We start from the raw sequence: 12585 nt of genomic DNA on the forward strand, positions 1-12585 counted from the left end.
TGGGTGATCCGCCCACTGCCATTGCCAGGCTGAAGGAGGGCAGGACAGGCTGTCAGAGAAGAGCAGCTCCGTGGGGCAAAGCAGGGTGGGCTGGCATTCAAAGGAAAGCTCTGGGGGAGAGCTAGGCACAAGCTGAGTCCTGGCAGACGCTGTGTTCTTTGGACAGGTGAAAGGATAGAGGGACTTTCATTCCAGCAGGGGTAGCAGGCAGGGCAGTGAAACTTAAGATGGGGAGATGGCCCTGGCCCTGATTCACATCCTTTTCTGAAATCGCTATGGATTCTTCAGGATCCCCAGCAGAGGTTTTCAGATTTTAATGTACTTAAAAATACCACGCCCCCCAAAAAACAGGGGTAGAGGTGGGGGTCATTAACACCACCATCTTCTGGGCCCCAGTCTAGGAAATTGTGATTCATTACATCAGAACTGGGTGGAGCCCAGCAGTCCAGTCTGGATTTCAACCCCTGGGGGATGGTGACGGAAAGTGGACCCCAGATACAAACAGTGTTCTGGTTCTTTTCTAATGATGGATGGGCCAGTGTTTATTAGGTACCCATGATAGTACAATAGTACAGGGAAAATGGAAGGCGGGGAAATAAGCCACATTCTTTGTCCTCAGAGAGCTTATCCAATAGTTTGTAAGTCAGAAGCATTCATATACAAAAACCCATTTAATTGGAACATAACAAGATAATACATTATGTGAGTCAATGAAAATAATTTTGTCCCAGTAATCCCACTATCTCAATTGTGAAATGTATTTAAGAGAAGAATTCAACAGGAGGTGGTTAGTACGAAAATACTGTTGTAGTATTATTCACAGTAGAGGAACAATTGCAAACAGTAAAGAGAGCTAAGTAATACGTATATACACATACTCACACACCACACTCAAAGGAATACTATTCAGCTATTAACAATTAAAATTATATTTGCAAAGATTACAATAAAATGGAAAACATTTGCATATTAACATGCAATATGAAATAACCCAACAATTGAAAGTGCACTGGGATTACTATTTTAAAAATGCAAACATATGAACCGAAATACAATGAAAACATCAAAGGATAAAATAGATTTTTAGGTTAGGGTGTGGAATTATGGAAGACTTTCTTCCCCCTGAAGATCATGACGCTATCTTTCCAATAAATACAAACTTTGAGAGTTGGAATGATGAAGTCGTTTACGGAATGCAAACTCAGACAGCACAGACGGGGCGTGCAAGCATTGTGGTGGTTTGGTGTAAAGCCTGCCGCAATGTTAGAGGTTAATGGAAATCAGGAAGAACTGCATGGATTTTTAATTTGCATAAGCAACTTCTACATTGTCTGCATAACCTTATCAAGTCATTCTCTTAGCAATGCATGGTTTTACCGTGTACTTGGAGCTCACTATCATCTATGATAAGAAAATCCATTCAGAGGCTTAGCTCATTGGAGCCCAGAGCCGGGATCAAAATGTTTACCTCCAGTATTGATATACATGAATACTACTGTAGGCCGTCTATGTAGTGTTATGCCCTCAATGTCACAGATGAACTGTGTCATTTCAGGGCCAGCTGGCATGCCCGGATTCCCGGGTCTCAAAGGTCCCAAAGGGAGAGAGGGAAGTGCTGGGTTTCCAGGGATCCCAGGTCCACCCGGCCATTCCTGTGAAAGAGGCGCTCCAGGGAGACCAGGGCCACCAGGGCTCCCTGGAGCTCCAGGAAGTCCAGGTAAGTGTCGGCAAGTGTCAAGAACTGTGACAGGTGTGGGGTTTACCCTACTTACAGAGGAATAAGCTCACCTGTTGCTCTTTTACGGCTGCTGGCAGAAGCAAGATTCTTGGGTCAGAAACAAAGGATTTGATTATTTACGGCACCGCAAGTAGCAGGAGTTTCATGTTGGTTTGTGTCATTTCCTTGTGTCACCCAAGTGTCTCTGGGGTGATATAAGAGGGGCTAGTGGATGCCGCACACATGGTGGGTTGCAGTTTCTGAGCCTGGGATACAACAGCTATACATTAACCTGCAAGACAGCTTGCTTTGCTTACTGGGGGAGGCACTATATCTGTCAGGCTGCTCGCTGCCAACACAACCTTGAGAAATAGCTGGAGTGAGGATGGGTCAGGACCCTCTGTTCTTGGAATACCCAGCAAGACATCAGAGACCCATGAGAAAGTGTCTCTCAACACAAGGTGCTGGGGGGCTGTTTCCAATATGATCTTTATTTCACCATCCAGATTGTCACCTGTTATTTAAATTCTGCTGTGCTTATCCAAATCCAAGAATACACCCTCTCAAAGGATCAAAACGAGATTGGAGCAAACCCTGCCACTACAGCTTTGTTTTTAATCACCAGTAATTCTAGATGACGTTGTTGATTCCTATAATTCTCTCATTACAAATGAACAGCTTGACCAAAATTCACTTGGCTGTAGCTTTAAGAAGCACCTGGAATGTTTTCTTCTATTAGTTCCCACCCTCTCCCCACCTAAGAGTAAATATAAATTCTTTACCCTTATCCATTTTCCATTTTAAAAGACTTTATAATGCATCTCAACTGGGAAATATTTATTCAAGTAATCTGCCTTTCTTTTTATAGCGGCCAGAAAAATACATACTTAGACTGATGGAGAGTCGCTACTGTGATTTTAGCTGATAATTATTGTTTACTTGGCCACAGATACACAATTTAAGCTACCATGGATTTTTTTCCTGCCCTGTGTGAAGCCAGTTCTCAGTCTTCCTACACTGTTGTCACTGCGGTTTGTCACAGGTGCCCCAGGTTGGAAAGGACAACAAGGGGACACGGGGCCTCCTGGACCCGCTGGAATGAAGGGCCTCCCCGGAGTCCCAGGACGGCCAGGGGCAGATGGACCCCCAGGGCCCCCGGGAGTCCCAGGCCCCAGTGGGGATGATGCGCTACCTGGTCTTCCAGGCCCAAAGGGTGGGTATTGCTTTTCCATTATTCCCCCCCCCAACCCCGCCATTTTATAAACCTGAAATCCACTGCCAGGTGAAGACAATTACAGGTGACCATACTGTGGAGTTTACTGGTATATTATCTTGACTTTGTCCTTTCCTGTGTGACTTCTCCCTTCTTCTTGTCTTCTGTATTGTAATTTCCAGGGGCAGAGTGTTCTGGTTTAGGTAAACGGGAGTGTTGGGGGGAGGGGTTAGGTCCACAGAACCTACACACACTTCTGCCCGGAGGACTGGGTGGTACTGATGGAGGGGGGAGGTCAGGGCTGATGTGCTTCCACTTTGGATGGGCCCCTCCCTCCACCCTCCCTCCCTCCCTCCCCACCCCCCTCCCTCCCTCCCCAATATCCAGTTCTCTATTTTTTTTTTTTAGGCACTACCTGTGTGCCAAGGCCCAGACCAACATCTTTGAACTTCTGCTTCTTTCTTTTTAAAATTTATTTATTTTATTTATTTATTTTTGGCTGCATTGGGTCCCCATTGCTGCATGCGGGCCCTCCCTAGTTGCGGAGAGTGGGGACTGCCTTTCATTGTGGTGTGCAGGCTTCTCATTGCGGTGGCTTCCCACTGCGGAGCACAGGCTCCAGAGCGCAGGCTCAGCAGCTGTGGCACACGGGCCCAGCCGCTCCGCAGCATGTGGGATCCTCCCGGACCAGGGCTCGAACCCGTGTCCCCTGCATCGTCAGGCGGACTCTCAACCACTGCGCCACCAGGGAAGCCCAGTTCTCTTAAAGCTTTGTGGGATCTGGACTCAGAAGCATAAAGGCCTGCAGTTCAGATCTGTGGGGGGGAATACTGAGGCTTGGATGGGACAGACTGTCTCTTACAGGCGAGAGGCTGGTAGTGACTGTTCCCTTCAGCACAAGCTCAGAGTTAGGGGGAGTTCGCGCCTCCACGTGGACGGCAAAGAACGCAGATCTAGGAACCGTACTAGCCTATAAAACTTTTCCCTAAAAATTCATGTTACTCCTCAGGACCCCAGGGGCTACCCGGCTTCCTGGGTTTTCCGGGAGAGAGAGGAAAACCTGGCCCGGATGGACACCCTGGCAGAAAGGGAGAACACGGAGAACAGGGTTGGCCCGGCTCCCTGGGAGAGCGAGGAGTGAAAGGTGACAAAGGTAAACGCAGCTAATGGCACAGCGATGCAGCATAGATCGTTTTTAGTGTTTGACCAGAACCTATAAGTATGATCCCTGAAAAAATAAAATGGAACTATCCTGCAGCTTGGATTCTGCTGCCTTTTGAATCTATGGTGTTTGTTTTAGGATTTTAAACAAAATGTATTTTCCTTTCCTTCCAATCTTATCCCATATAACTATGGGAAATGAATTGCTCTATTAATAGAAAAAAAATTAACAAGGGCTTTGACTTATAGCTTTTGGGTTTCAGAAAACCTTCTCACCTTTTGGGAAGGGGGTGCAGGCAGGACTCCTGGTCCCCAAACCCTCCTTCAATTTTTCTAAATGAAAAAAACAGTTTTTTTGTTAAGGTCATACGGTCTCTGTCGAACTTACACAGCTCAGCATTTGTAGCACAAAAGCAGCCTGAGACAACACGTAAACAAACAAACATAGCTGTGTTCTGGTAACATTTTATTTATGGGCACTGAAACTTGAACTTCACTTAATTTCACATGTCATAAAGTATTATTCTTATTTTGAGGCCCCTCCCCCAATGATTTAAAAGCGTGAAAGTCATTCACAGCTCATGGATTGTATAAAAACTGGCAGCAGGTGGGATTTGGCCTGTGGGCTGTAGTCTGCTGACCGCTGAACTAGATGAGTCCGCTTTCATCTGGGCCGTGAATTGCATCTCTCCCAAGCTTCATTTAAAGAAAAGTTTCCGTTACTATTTTAAAAAAAAGTTTCAAGACCACTGGTGTCAATGTTCTGTGCCCATCCCTGTTAAATATTTACTTTGATCTCTTAGCCATGAGGCTGTGGTGAGTGAAGGTAAGATTTCATTTCTAGTGTTAAGAATGAATGCTTGACAATTTCTAGAAACAAGGTTTTTGTCTTTAAAGCCCTTTGGGAAAGTAGCCTCCTATTTAATTCAAATTATTTTTAGTTGATTGATCCTACTATTATTTTTTGTTTTACTAGCCTGTAAATTATTTATGTAGAATCAAGGAATCAGAGTCATTCTCTGTTAGCTTAGATAAGTGATGTTTGCTGTGCTATTGTGTTCTATATAATTATCCCACTAAAAATATTTAAAATTGGGTTAATGCCAGTGATGTTCTGGTAAGCTGGCTCTCTAAAATAAAGTTTTTTAAAAATGCCCTGATTACTACACTACAGTTTGCTGATTGCCAGGGTGTAAATACTCCCACCATAAATACACTCAACATGACTGATTTAAAACTACCGATGGTTTAACAGCCAGTTTACAAACTTCTTGACTTGTTAGTAAGTGGCTCTCATCAAGCTGAGATGAGCCCACTCCAGCCCACATCTACAACTGGATAGTGTTTGCAGAAATCAGGAGAAATATTGTAAACCCTCCCTACCTCTTAGAATTCTCTATGTGGAGAACCAAGTTAAGTGTCTGTTCTTTTAATGTAAGGAAAATATTGGAGGCTGGTTAGGAAGGGGAAGATAAGGAACTGGAAAACATGAGATGGACAATTCAAAATTTACAGGATAAAGAGATGTAGTTTTAAAAAGTTTTATTGAAGTATAGTTGATTTATAATGTGTTCATTTCTGCTCTACAGCAAAAGCGACTCAGTTATACACAGATTCCTTTTCATATTCTTTTCCATTATGCTTTATCACAGGATATTGACTATAGTTCCCTGTGCTATATGGTAGAACCCCGCTGTTTATCCATTCTATATATATCAGTTTGCAACTGCTAATCCCAACCTCCCAGTCCTTGCCTCCCCCACTACTCTTTCCCCTTGGCAACTGCAAGTCTGTTCTCTATGTTTGTGAGTCTGTTTCTATTTCATAGATACGTTCATTTGTCTTGTATTTTAGAATCCACATATAAGTGATTATCACATGGTATTTTTCTTTCTCTTTCTGACTTACCTTGCTTTGTATGATCTCTAGGTCCATCCATATTGCTGCAAAATGGCGTTATTTCATTCTTTTTAATGGCTGAGTAATATTCCATTTTATATATGTAACAGAGATGTATTTTAGACCTGGAACTTTTCAAGCCTGTCTCTTTTTACTGAAGACTCTGAGACGAGTTTGGTTGTATTTAGCAAACATTCACTGAGCCCTCAGTGTACACCGGTCCCCTTTGCTGGACGAGTTGGGAAAGGAATGTAAAAGGCATGGCCCTTCCTTTAGGAAGTCAATCAACAATGTTGATACCGTGCAGTCTATGAACATAAATACAGTTTAGCAGGTTAAATGGGGATTTGCAAACTGGACGTGAGGAGCTGTAACAGAATAATCACGTGTGTGGTGCTTCCTTTTGTTTTGCTCTTATATAATTAATATCTAAAGGAGCAAGAGGACCCCCAGGACATGAAGGAGAAATGGATATTATTTCGAAAAAGGGGGAAACCGGGGAACCTGGACCTCCTGGAGATGGTGGATTCCCAGGAGAAGAAGGTAAATGCTTATGTTTTTTTAACCATATCAAATAAGTTGACTTCTTTACAGGTCATTCAAACAAGCATGCATATTAGACAGCTTTCCAAAAAAAACTGTAATTCGGAGATTAGGAAAGGTCATTCTTTAGATAAAAATAAAAACATACACTAAAGAACCTCATGGTACTTTTCTTTCCATGCTAGAACTTAGCTGTAGTTCATATGTGTTTATAGATTTGGGTATTCCAAACTTGAATCAGTCCAGACAGATACATGAAATACTGGTACCAGGTTTAAAGTATTCCTGGTTTTGCTGGCTGATCTTAAAATGAGTAGCACAGTGACTGTCCAGATCATTTCAATGGGTGCTACACAGCCTTCAGTGTGCATCCCTTGGGGCCCTTGTTAAAACACAGCTGCTCAGTCAGCAGGTGTGGGGCGGGTCTGCCTCTGACTTTCTAACAAGCCCCTCCCTGCCTGGGCTGCTGGTCCTCAGAAACACCCCAGAGCAAGGATTTTGACAACCACGTTTGTGTTTTCTTTTCCCAGTTTAGACTTAATTTGAATGGGACCTGGGTTCTTTTGTTGGCCCTCTCCTTAACAAGTTAGGGAACAAATGTTTTAAGTCCTCTGGTTAAGTCCTTCCTCATTTGTAAAATGAGCATGTTAAAATAAAGCAAGTGGGCTTCCCTGGTGGCGCAGTGGTTGAGGGTCCGCCTGCCGATGCAGGGGACGCGGGTTCGTGCCCCGGTCCGGGAAGATCCCACATGCCGCAGAGCGGCTGAGCCCGTGAGCCGTGGCCTCTGAGCCTGCGCATCCGGAGCCTGTGCTCTGCAACGGGAGAGGCCACAACAGTGAGGCCTGCGTACCGTAAAACAAAACAAAACAAAACAAATAAAGCAAGTGATGCTGCTCACTCCCCCCGGGGTAGTCTTGAGTCTCTTCACGGGCAGCTCCTTTTTTCGTTGTTGTTGTTGCGGTACGCAGGCCTCTCACTGCCGTGGCCTCTCCCGTTGCGGAGCACAGGCTCCGGATGCACAGGCTCAGCGGCCACGACTCACGGGCCCAGCCGCTCCACGGCATGTGGGATCTTCCCGGACTGGGGCACGAACCCGTGTCCCCTGCATCGGCAGGCGAACTCTTAACCACTGCGCCACCAGGGAAGCCCTGGGCAGCTCCTTTTACAGTGAGGTCACGGAAGCCAGAAACCCGTTGTGATGCAGCTTAGGGCAGGAATTAGGACTCCCAGTTCCTGGGAGATGGCTTTGTCTCCTATAAGCAGGACCAAGACCCACAGCCTAACTATCACCTGTCAGGATAGTTTAACTATCCCCTAAAGTTCAAGAGATTTCCTCCAAGAGGTCTGTAACACTTCTAACCCCATCAGGTGATAAAGGCCATCCTGGGATACAAGGGAAGAAAGGAGAGCCAGGAAGCTGTGGACCACCTGGATTTCACAGAGGGGAGCCTGGGAGGCAAGGGCAGCCAGGCCTTCCTGGACCCCCAGGCCCTCCAGGCTCACCTGGGCTGAGAGGGCTCATTGGCTTTCCGGGATTTCCAGGTGACCAGGTAAGCAACTGCTGTTTTGGAAGGAAAGAAATAATAATACCTTTCTGCTCTCGGGATGCCCGTAAGTCATCTTACTTTGCCAGTGTACATCACAGTCCTTCACTGGCTTTTAGAATGTAAGGAGTTGGTCAGGGGAAGAATGGAAACTTCTAGAAGGCCATGATGTAACTGTAATTCTGGCCAGTGCTTATGCCTGGTTCCGGTGACATAAATGATCAAGTCACTTACTCCACATTCTACCCCCAGCCTTGTTTAAACAGCTCCATAGAGACTTGCCTGAGGACTGTTGGTTTACCAGCACAAAGAGTCATCTGAAAAATGACCCAAATTCTGGTTACTAAGCTTTCCTATCCAATTGCAGACATCGTAGATTTTGCTGTAAATATACTTTATCTTTACAGTCATGAGCAACATACCCCTTGAGAACCCAGGAAGTACAAATGTAGTAGCCTACATCCTAATTTCTGGAAAATGTATAATATACTTTGCTACCCATCTTTTGGAATGAAATAGATTTTTCAAGTTTTGGGTATAAATTGTAACAGTTTGTTTCATATCAATTTGTTCATTCAAAACTTAAAGTTCAAGTGATGTGATGCAATTACTCTTTTGCAATCAAGTATTGAGATTTGGATGCCCCCTGTTGGTATCACTAATTCTGGAAGAGTTTCGTCAACTTTTCAAACCTAGATGCATGTAGTAGTATGCTTGCAATGCATTTCCAATTTTCTTTACCACTGCAAATTATAAAAACCAAGTTCTTTCTAGAAAATTATAAGTGGATCATGTCAAGCATGTGTCATTTGTATTTGAAATTCAATTACAATCTTATTTCTGTTTCATTAAACTATCAGGGTGAGCCAGGTTCTCCAGGGCCCCCTGGACTTTCAGGAATTGATGGTACAAGAGGACCTAAAGGTATGGTTTGGAGATACAGCAGCCATCCATCAAGCTCATAGTCCTGGGTGTTTGTAGCATTGTGAGCAAGTACCTCTGGCATGAAAAGTGAAGTATATCAAACAAACTGCAACATTCCAAGAGTTCTTTTTAGACTCTACTAGGTAGTCAGACAAGACCTAAATCATCTATATTTGTCATTCAGATCTAAGGGTGCCATACAGAAAACAGCATGCTTGCAGGTATAGCATAATTTCCTCCTTGGTGGGAGTACTCTCAGCTGTCCTAGTGACTGCAGCTCTATAAATGACAGCTCAGGTGCCAGGAGACAGATCCGCATTGGTGGTCCATGGCCCCGTGCCCCATAGTAGCCAGTATCTCTTTGAAGGACTCCATAGGTACAGCTTTTGGCGACCCAGTTACAAGAGTCACGGTACACAGAGAAGGCCAAAGCCGTGACTTCCCACCAAGTGCTAATAGTTCAGTTAAGAATTCCTGGGCCACACATAATTTACAGTTGAGTTATTTTTACCATAAGCCAAGGGTCAGCAAATGTGTTTTTCTCAAAGGGCCAGGTCATAAATATCTTCAGCTGTGTGGTCTCTGCTCTAACAGCTGTGCATGAAAGCACACACAGCATGAAAGCAGCCATAGACAATGTGCAAACAAAGGGCTGTAGCTGTGTTCCAATAAAACTTTCTTTGCAACAGGCTGCAGGCTGGATTTGGCCTCACAGGCCTTAGTTTAATTTGAGCCAAAGACAGTATTGCCTTGTAACACAACTTACATTCTGCCTTTATCAGGTTTCCAGAGAAATAGGAACAGGAAGTTAACCCAAGGTAAAAAATGTCCTCAGAGAAAGAGAGGTTTCGTTAACCCTTTATCCAGACAAACAAAACAAACAAATCCAGGGCATCTTAAATTGCAGCGTTTACGCAAAAGCTTTAATATTTTTACTATTTTTGTGTACCATTGGGTTAATATTTTTCTTTAAATCTACTTTAAAATGATTCACCTTTTTAACCTTAGCCTTAATCTCACTTTCTGTGAATTCACAGGCTTGTGGTACAGTTATATTTTATTTTAATACAGATTAAAATAAATAACTTTAAAATCAGAAACAGTAATTAGTGAACCACCTAAAAATCTTCTCCCTTACTACCAGTGAAACATGCTTTACGCTTTGAGAGACACTCCATAAATAACATGATAATTGCTGTAAGAAAAAAATGAACTGTGAACATGTATCTATTCAGAAAGAATAACTTAGATCTTCTCTTTAGAAATAGTTACAAATAGGGAAGTTTTCATATTTTATTTTGACATTTTATAGCTTCAGTCAGTGTTCAGAACTCAGTCCTCTTCTACTCATCTGTCCATTTATTATAGACCCTTTGCCTCTCTCAAAGAACAAACCTATTTCTTCTTGTTTCCTTCCTACTTGTATTTGGCCATGTTTGCAAGGAAACAAAATGCAGTGAAGGTACTTGGAGTAGAAGCTGTCTCGTGGAGCCCACAGATAAGACAGTTCTGCAGAACCATAGTCTGAAGGAACCTAGCCCTTGGGAAATCCATGGATTTTTCTCTTGTGACTTTTCTCCGTGGTCTGTTTTTTACTTACCTGCCTACCAGTTGGCTTTATCACTCTCTATTCAGTATCCTTTCTGGATGTGTTTGGATTGCACTTGATCATGCTGTATATTAGGACGTCGTGAAAATGCTTTTGATTTCTGCCTCAATAGGCAAGGGCCTCAAGTTCTTACTTTTTATTACAATTCCTAAAGGAAAGACTGGCCGACCTGGGATGGACCAGATTCATACCCTTCAAACAATTAACCACAATTATGAGTAGGGTCAGGTGGAAGAGAACCTACCACAGGTGTGGGTGGGACCCCTTAAAAGGGGTGTTCGTGTGTAGATGCTTTAAAACATGCCTAATTAGCTCTCTTCTTCTCTTGTGATCCCATCAATTTCTTGCCCTTCCCTACCATACCATTTTGAGTCCTCCATTTGTAGTTGGTTCCCAGCTATAATGTAAGTCCTTGTGTCTGGAAGGATGCAGCAGCAGTGTGGAACAGCTCTGTGGGACTGTAGGGGTCACTGCCTACAATGGCCTCCAAAGTGCCATCTCTTGTGAAGTCATCAGTAAGATGACTTGTGATTTCGGTTTTTTACAAGGACACTGAGTTGAGCTTCCTTGAAGAGAGCTTGAAATGTGATTGCAGCAGCTGAAACAGTGACAGTTTCTGCTTTCTGTTTCTAAAAAACAATATAAGGATACTCAATGCCAAGTAATTTCTTAAATAGATCCCTAAATTTGAAATTATTTTAGAAAATTTAAACTTATTAAGATCTATAGTTATGAAGTTATGACTGTTATGAACTATAAAATAGTGTGTGTGTGTGTGTGTTTAAATCACAGCTTGCATCTATGTTTCTATTTGTTCTTATGTAAGAAAAAAAAAAAAGCATTGTTTCAAAAATCCTCTCCTGGAACACTGAGGATAGACTATAAAGGGAAGTCTCATGAAAGTTATTAAGTCACTTGTATGAGCAAAATTAAACTCTCTTAAATAATGTTATGTGCATTTTATCACTTACAGGATACAAAGGTGAACCTGCAAGTCAGTTTGGCCTACCTGGTCCAAAGGGTGAGCGAGGTAGCCCTGGATATCCAGGTATAGCTACATACTTTTCTTATTAAAACAAAAAAGAGTAAGTTTGGTTTGAAAAATAGTGCAATTACTTGATCTTCCTAGCTGGCAATGGTTGTATCAGTATTATATCCTCCCTTCACTCATTAAGATACCTATCAGAAGGATTATGTATAAACACTGGCCTAGGAGGACACCAGGATTATACACCAGCAACTCACCATCTTTTCTCCACTATGGCTCCCATGACCTAAGATGTTAACAACACACTTCCCTAGGCATGCCCAGATTTTGGCAGGGTCAAAAATGATTATTGCAAGCAATTAAAATTTGGACTGTTTTGCAAATCTATAACTAAAAATGATACATTAACGATAACCACTCTGCTGACTACAGCTGCAGGTTGTCACTCCAGCCCTTTCTTTCCTACTCAGAAAAGCATAGGCGAGGGACTTCCCTGGGGGTCCAGTGGTTAGGACTCTGCACGTCCCTGCAGGGCACACGGGTTCGATCCCTGGTCAAGGAACTAAGATCCCACAAGCCTCATGGTGTGGCCAAAGAAAAAAGAAAAGCATAGGTGAATGCCCGGAGGAGTGCAGTTGCTGAGTTATGATTGAATACCTCATTTACTAAGTATCTGGTTTACTCAAAACCAAACCAAAGAAACGTAAAGCGTCATCATCAACAACAAATCTCAGTCTTTCAAAACAGCACTTCATTTATCAGCAACAATAGATGTGTAATCCCTCAGAACAGATTGTGATGTTCCAGTGAGTTCCTGCTCGCAGGTAGAGGTTGTGGCTCGTTACAGTAGACGACCCACAGCTGACAAAACATACACATGCTTTTACTTAGTAATTCCACGTGTAGGAATATATCTTAAGTCAATAATCAGACAAATGTACAAAGCTCTGTGCACAGGGATATCCACTGCCTGGAAGGAATTTGTTT

General features: G+C 43.2%; 1 protein-coding gene across 8 annotated transcripts in view; it reads left to right on the forward strand.

Moving 5' to 3' along the window:
- COL4A4 (collagen type IV alpha 4 chain) overlaps positions 1-12585 on the forward strand; it is a 146891-nt gene that overhangs the window by 92533 nt on the left and 41773 nt on the right. For 7 of the 8 annotated variants that reach the window (XR_004350630.1, XM_032636649.1, XM_032636652.1 and 4 more), the window contains 7 exons: positions 1556-1717; positions 2760-2930; positions 3940-4083; positions 6426-6533; positions 7902-8083; positions 8938-9001; positions 11584-11658. Coding sequence is in view for 7 of the 8 variants with exons in the window: in XM_032636649.1 (XP_032492540.1) it covers positions 1556-1717; positions 2760-2930; positions 3940-4083; positions 6426-6533; positions 7902-8083; positions 8938-9001; positions 11584-11658 (906 nt within the window). In the remaining variant the exon portion in view is untranslated. The remainder of the gene's footprint in view (positions 1-1555; positions 1718-2759; positions 2931-3939; positions 4084-6425; positions 6534-7901; positions 8084-8937; positions 9002-11583; positions 11659-12585) is intronic. The other variant, XM_032636651.1, reaches the window with a different exon arrangement.

Source organism: Phocoena sinus, chromosome 7 (assembly GCF_008692025.1).
Source record: "Phocoena sinus isolate mPhoSin1 chromosome 7, mPhoSin1.pri, whole genome shotgun sequence".
NCBI lineage: Eukaryota > Metazoa > Chordata > Mammalia > Artiodactyla > Phocoenidae > Phocoena > Phocoena sinus.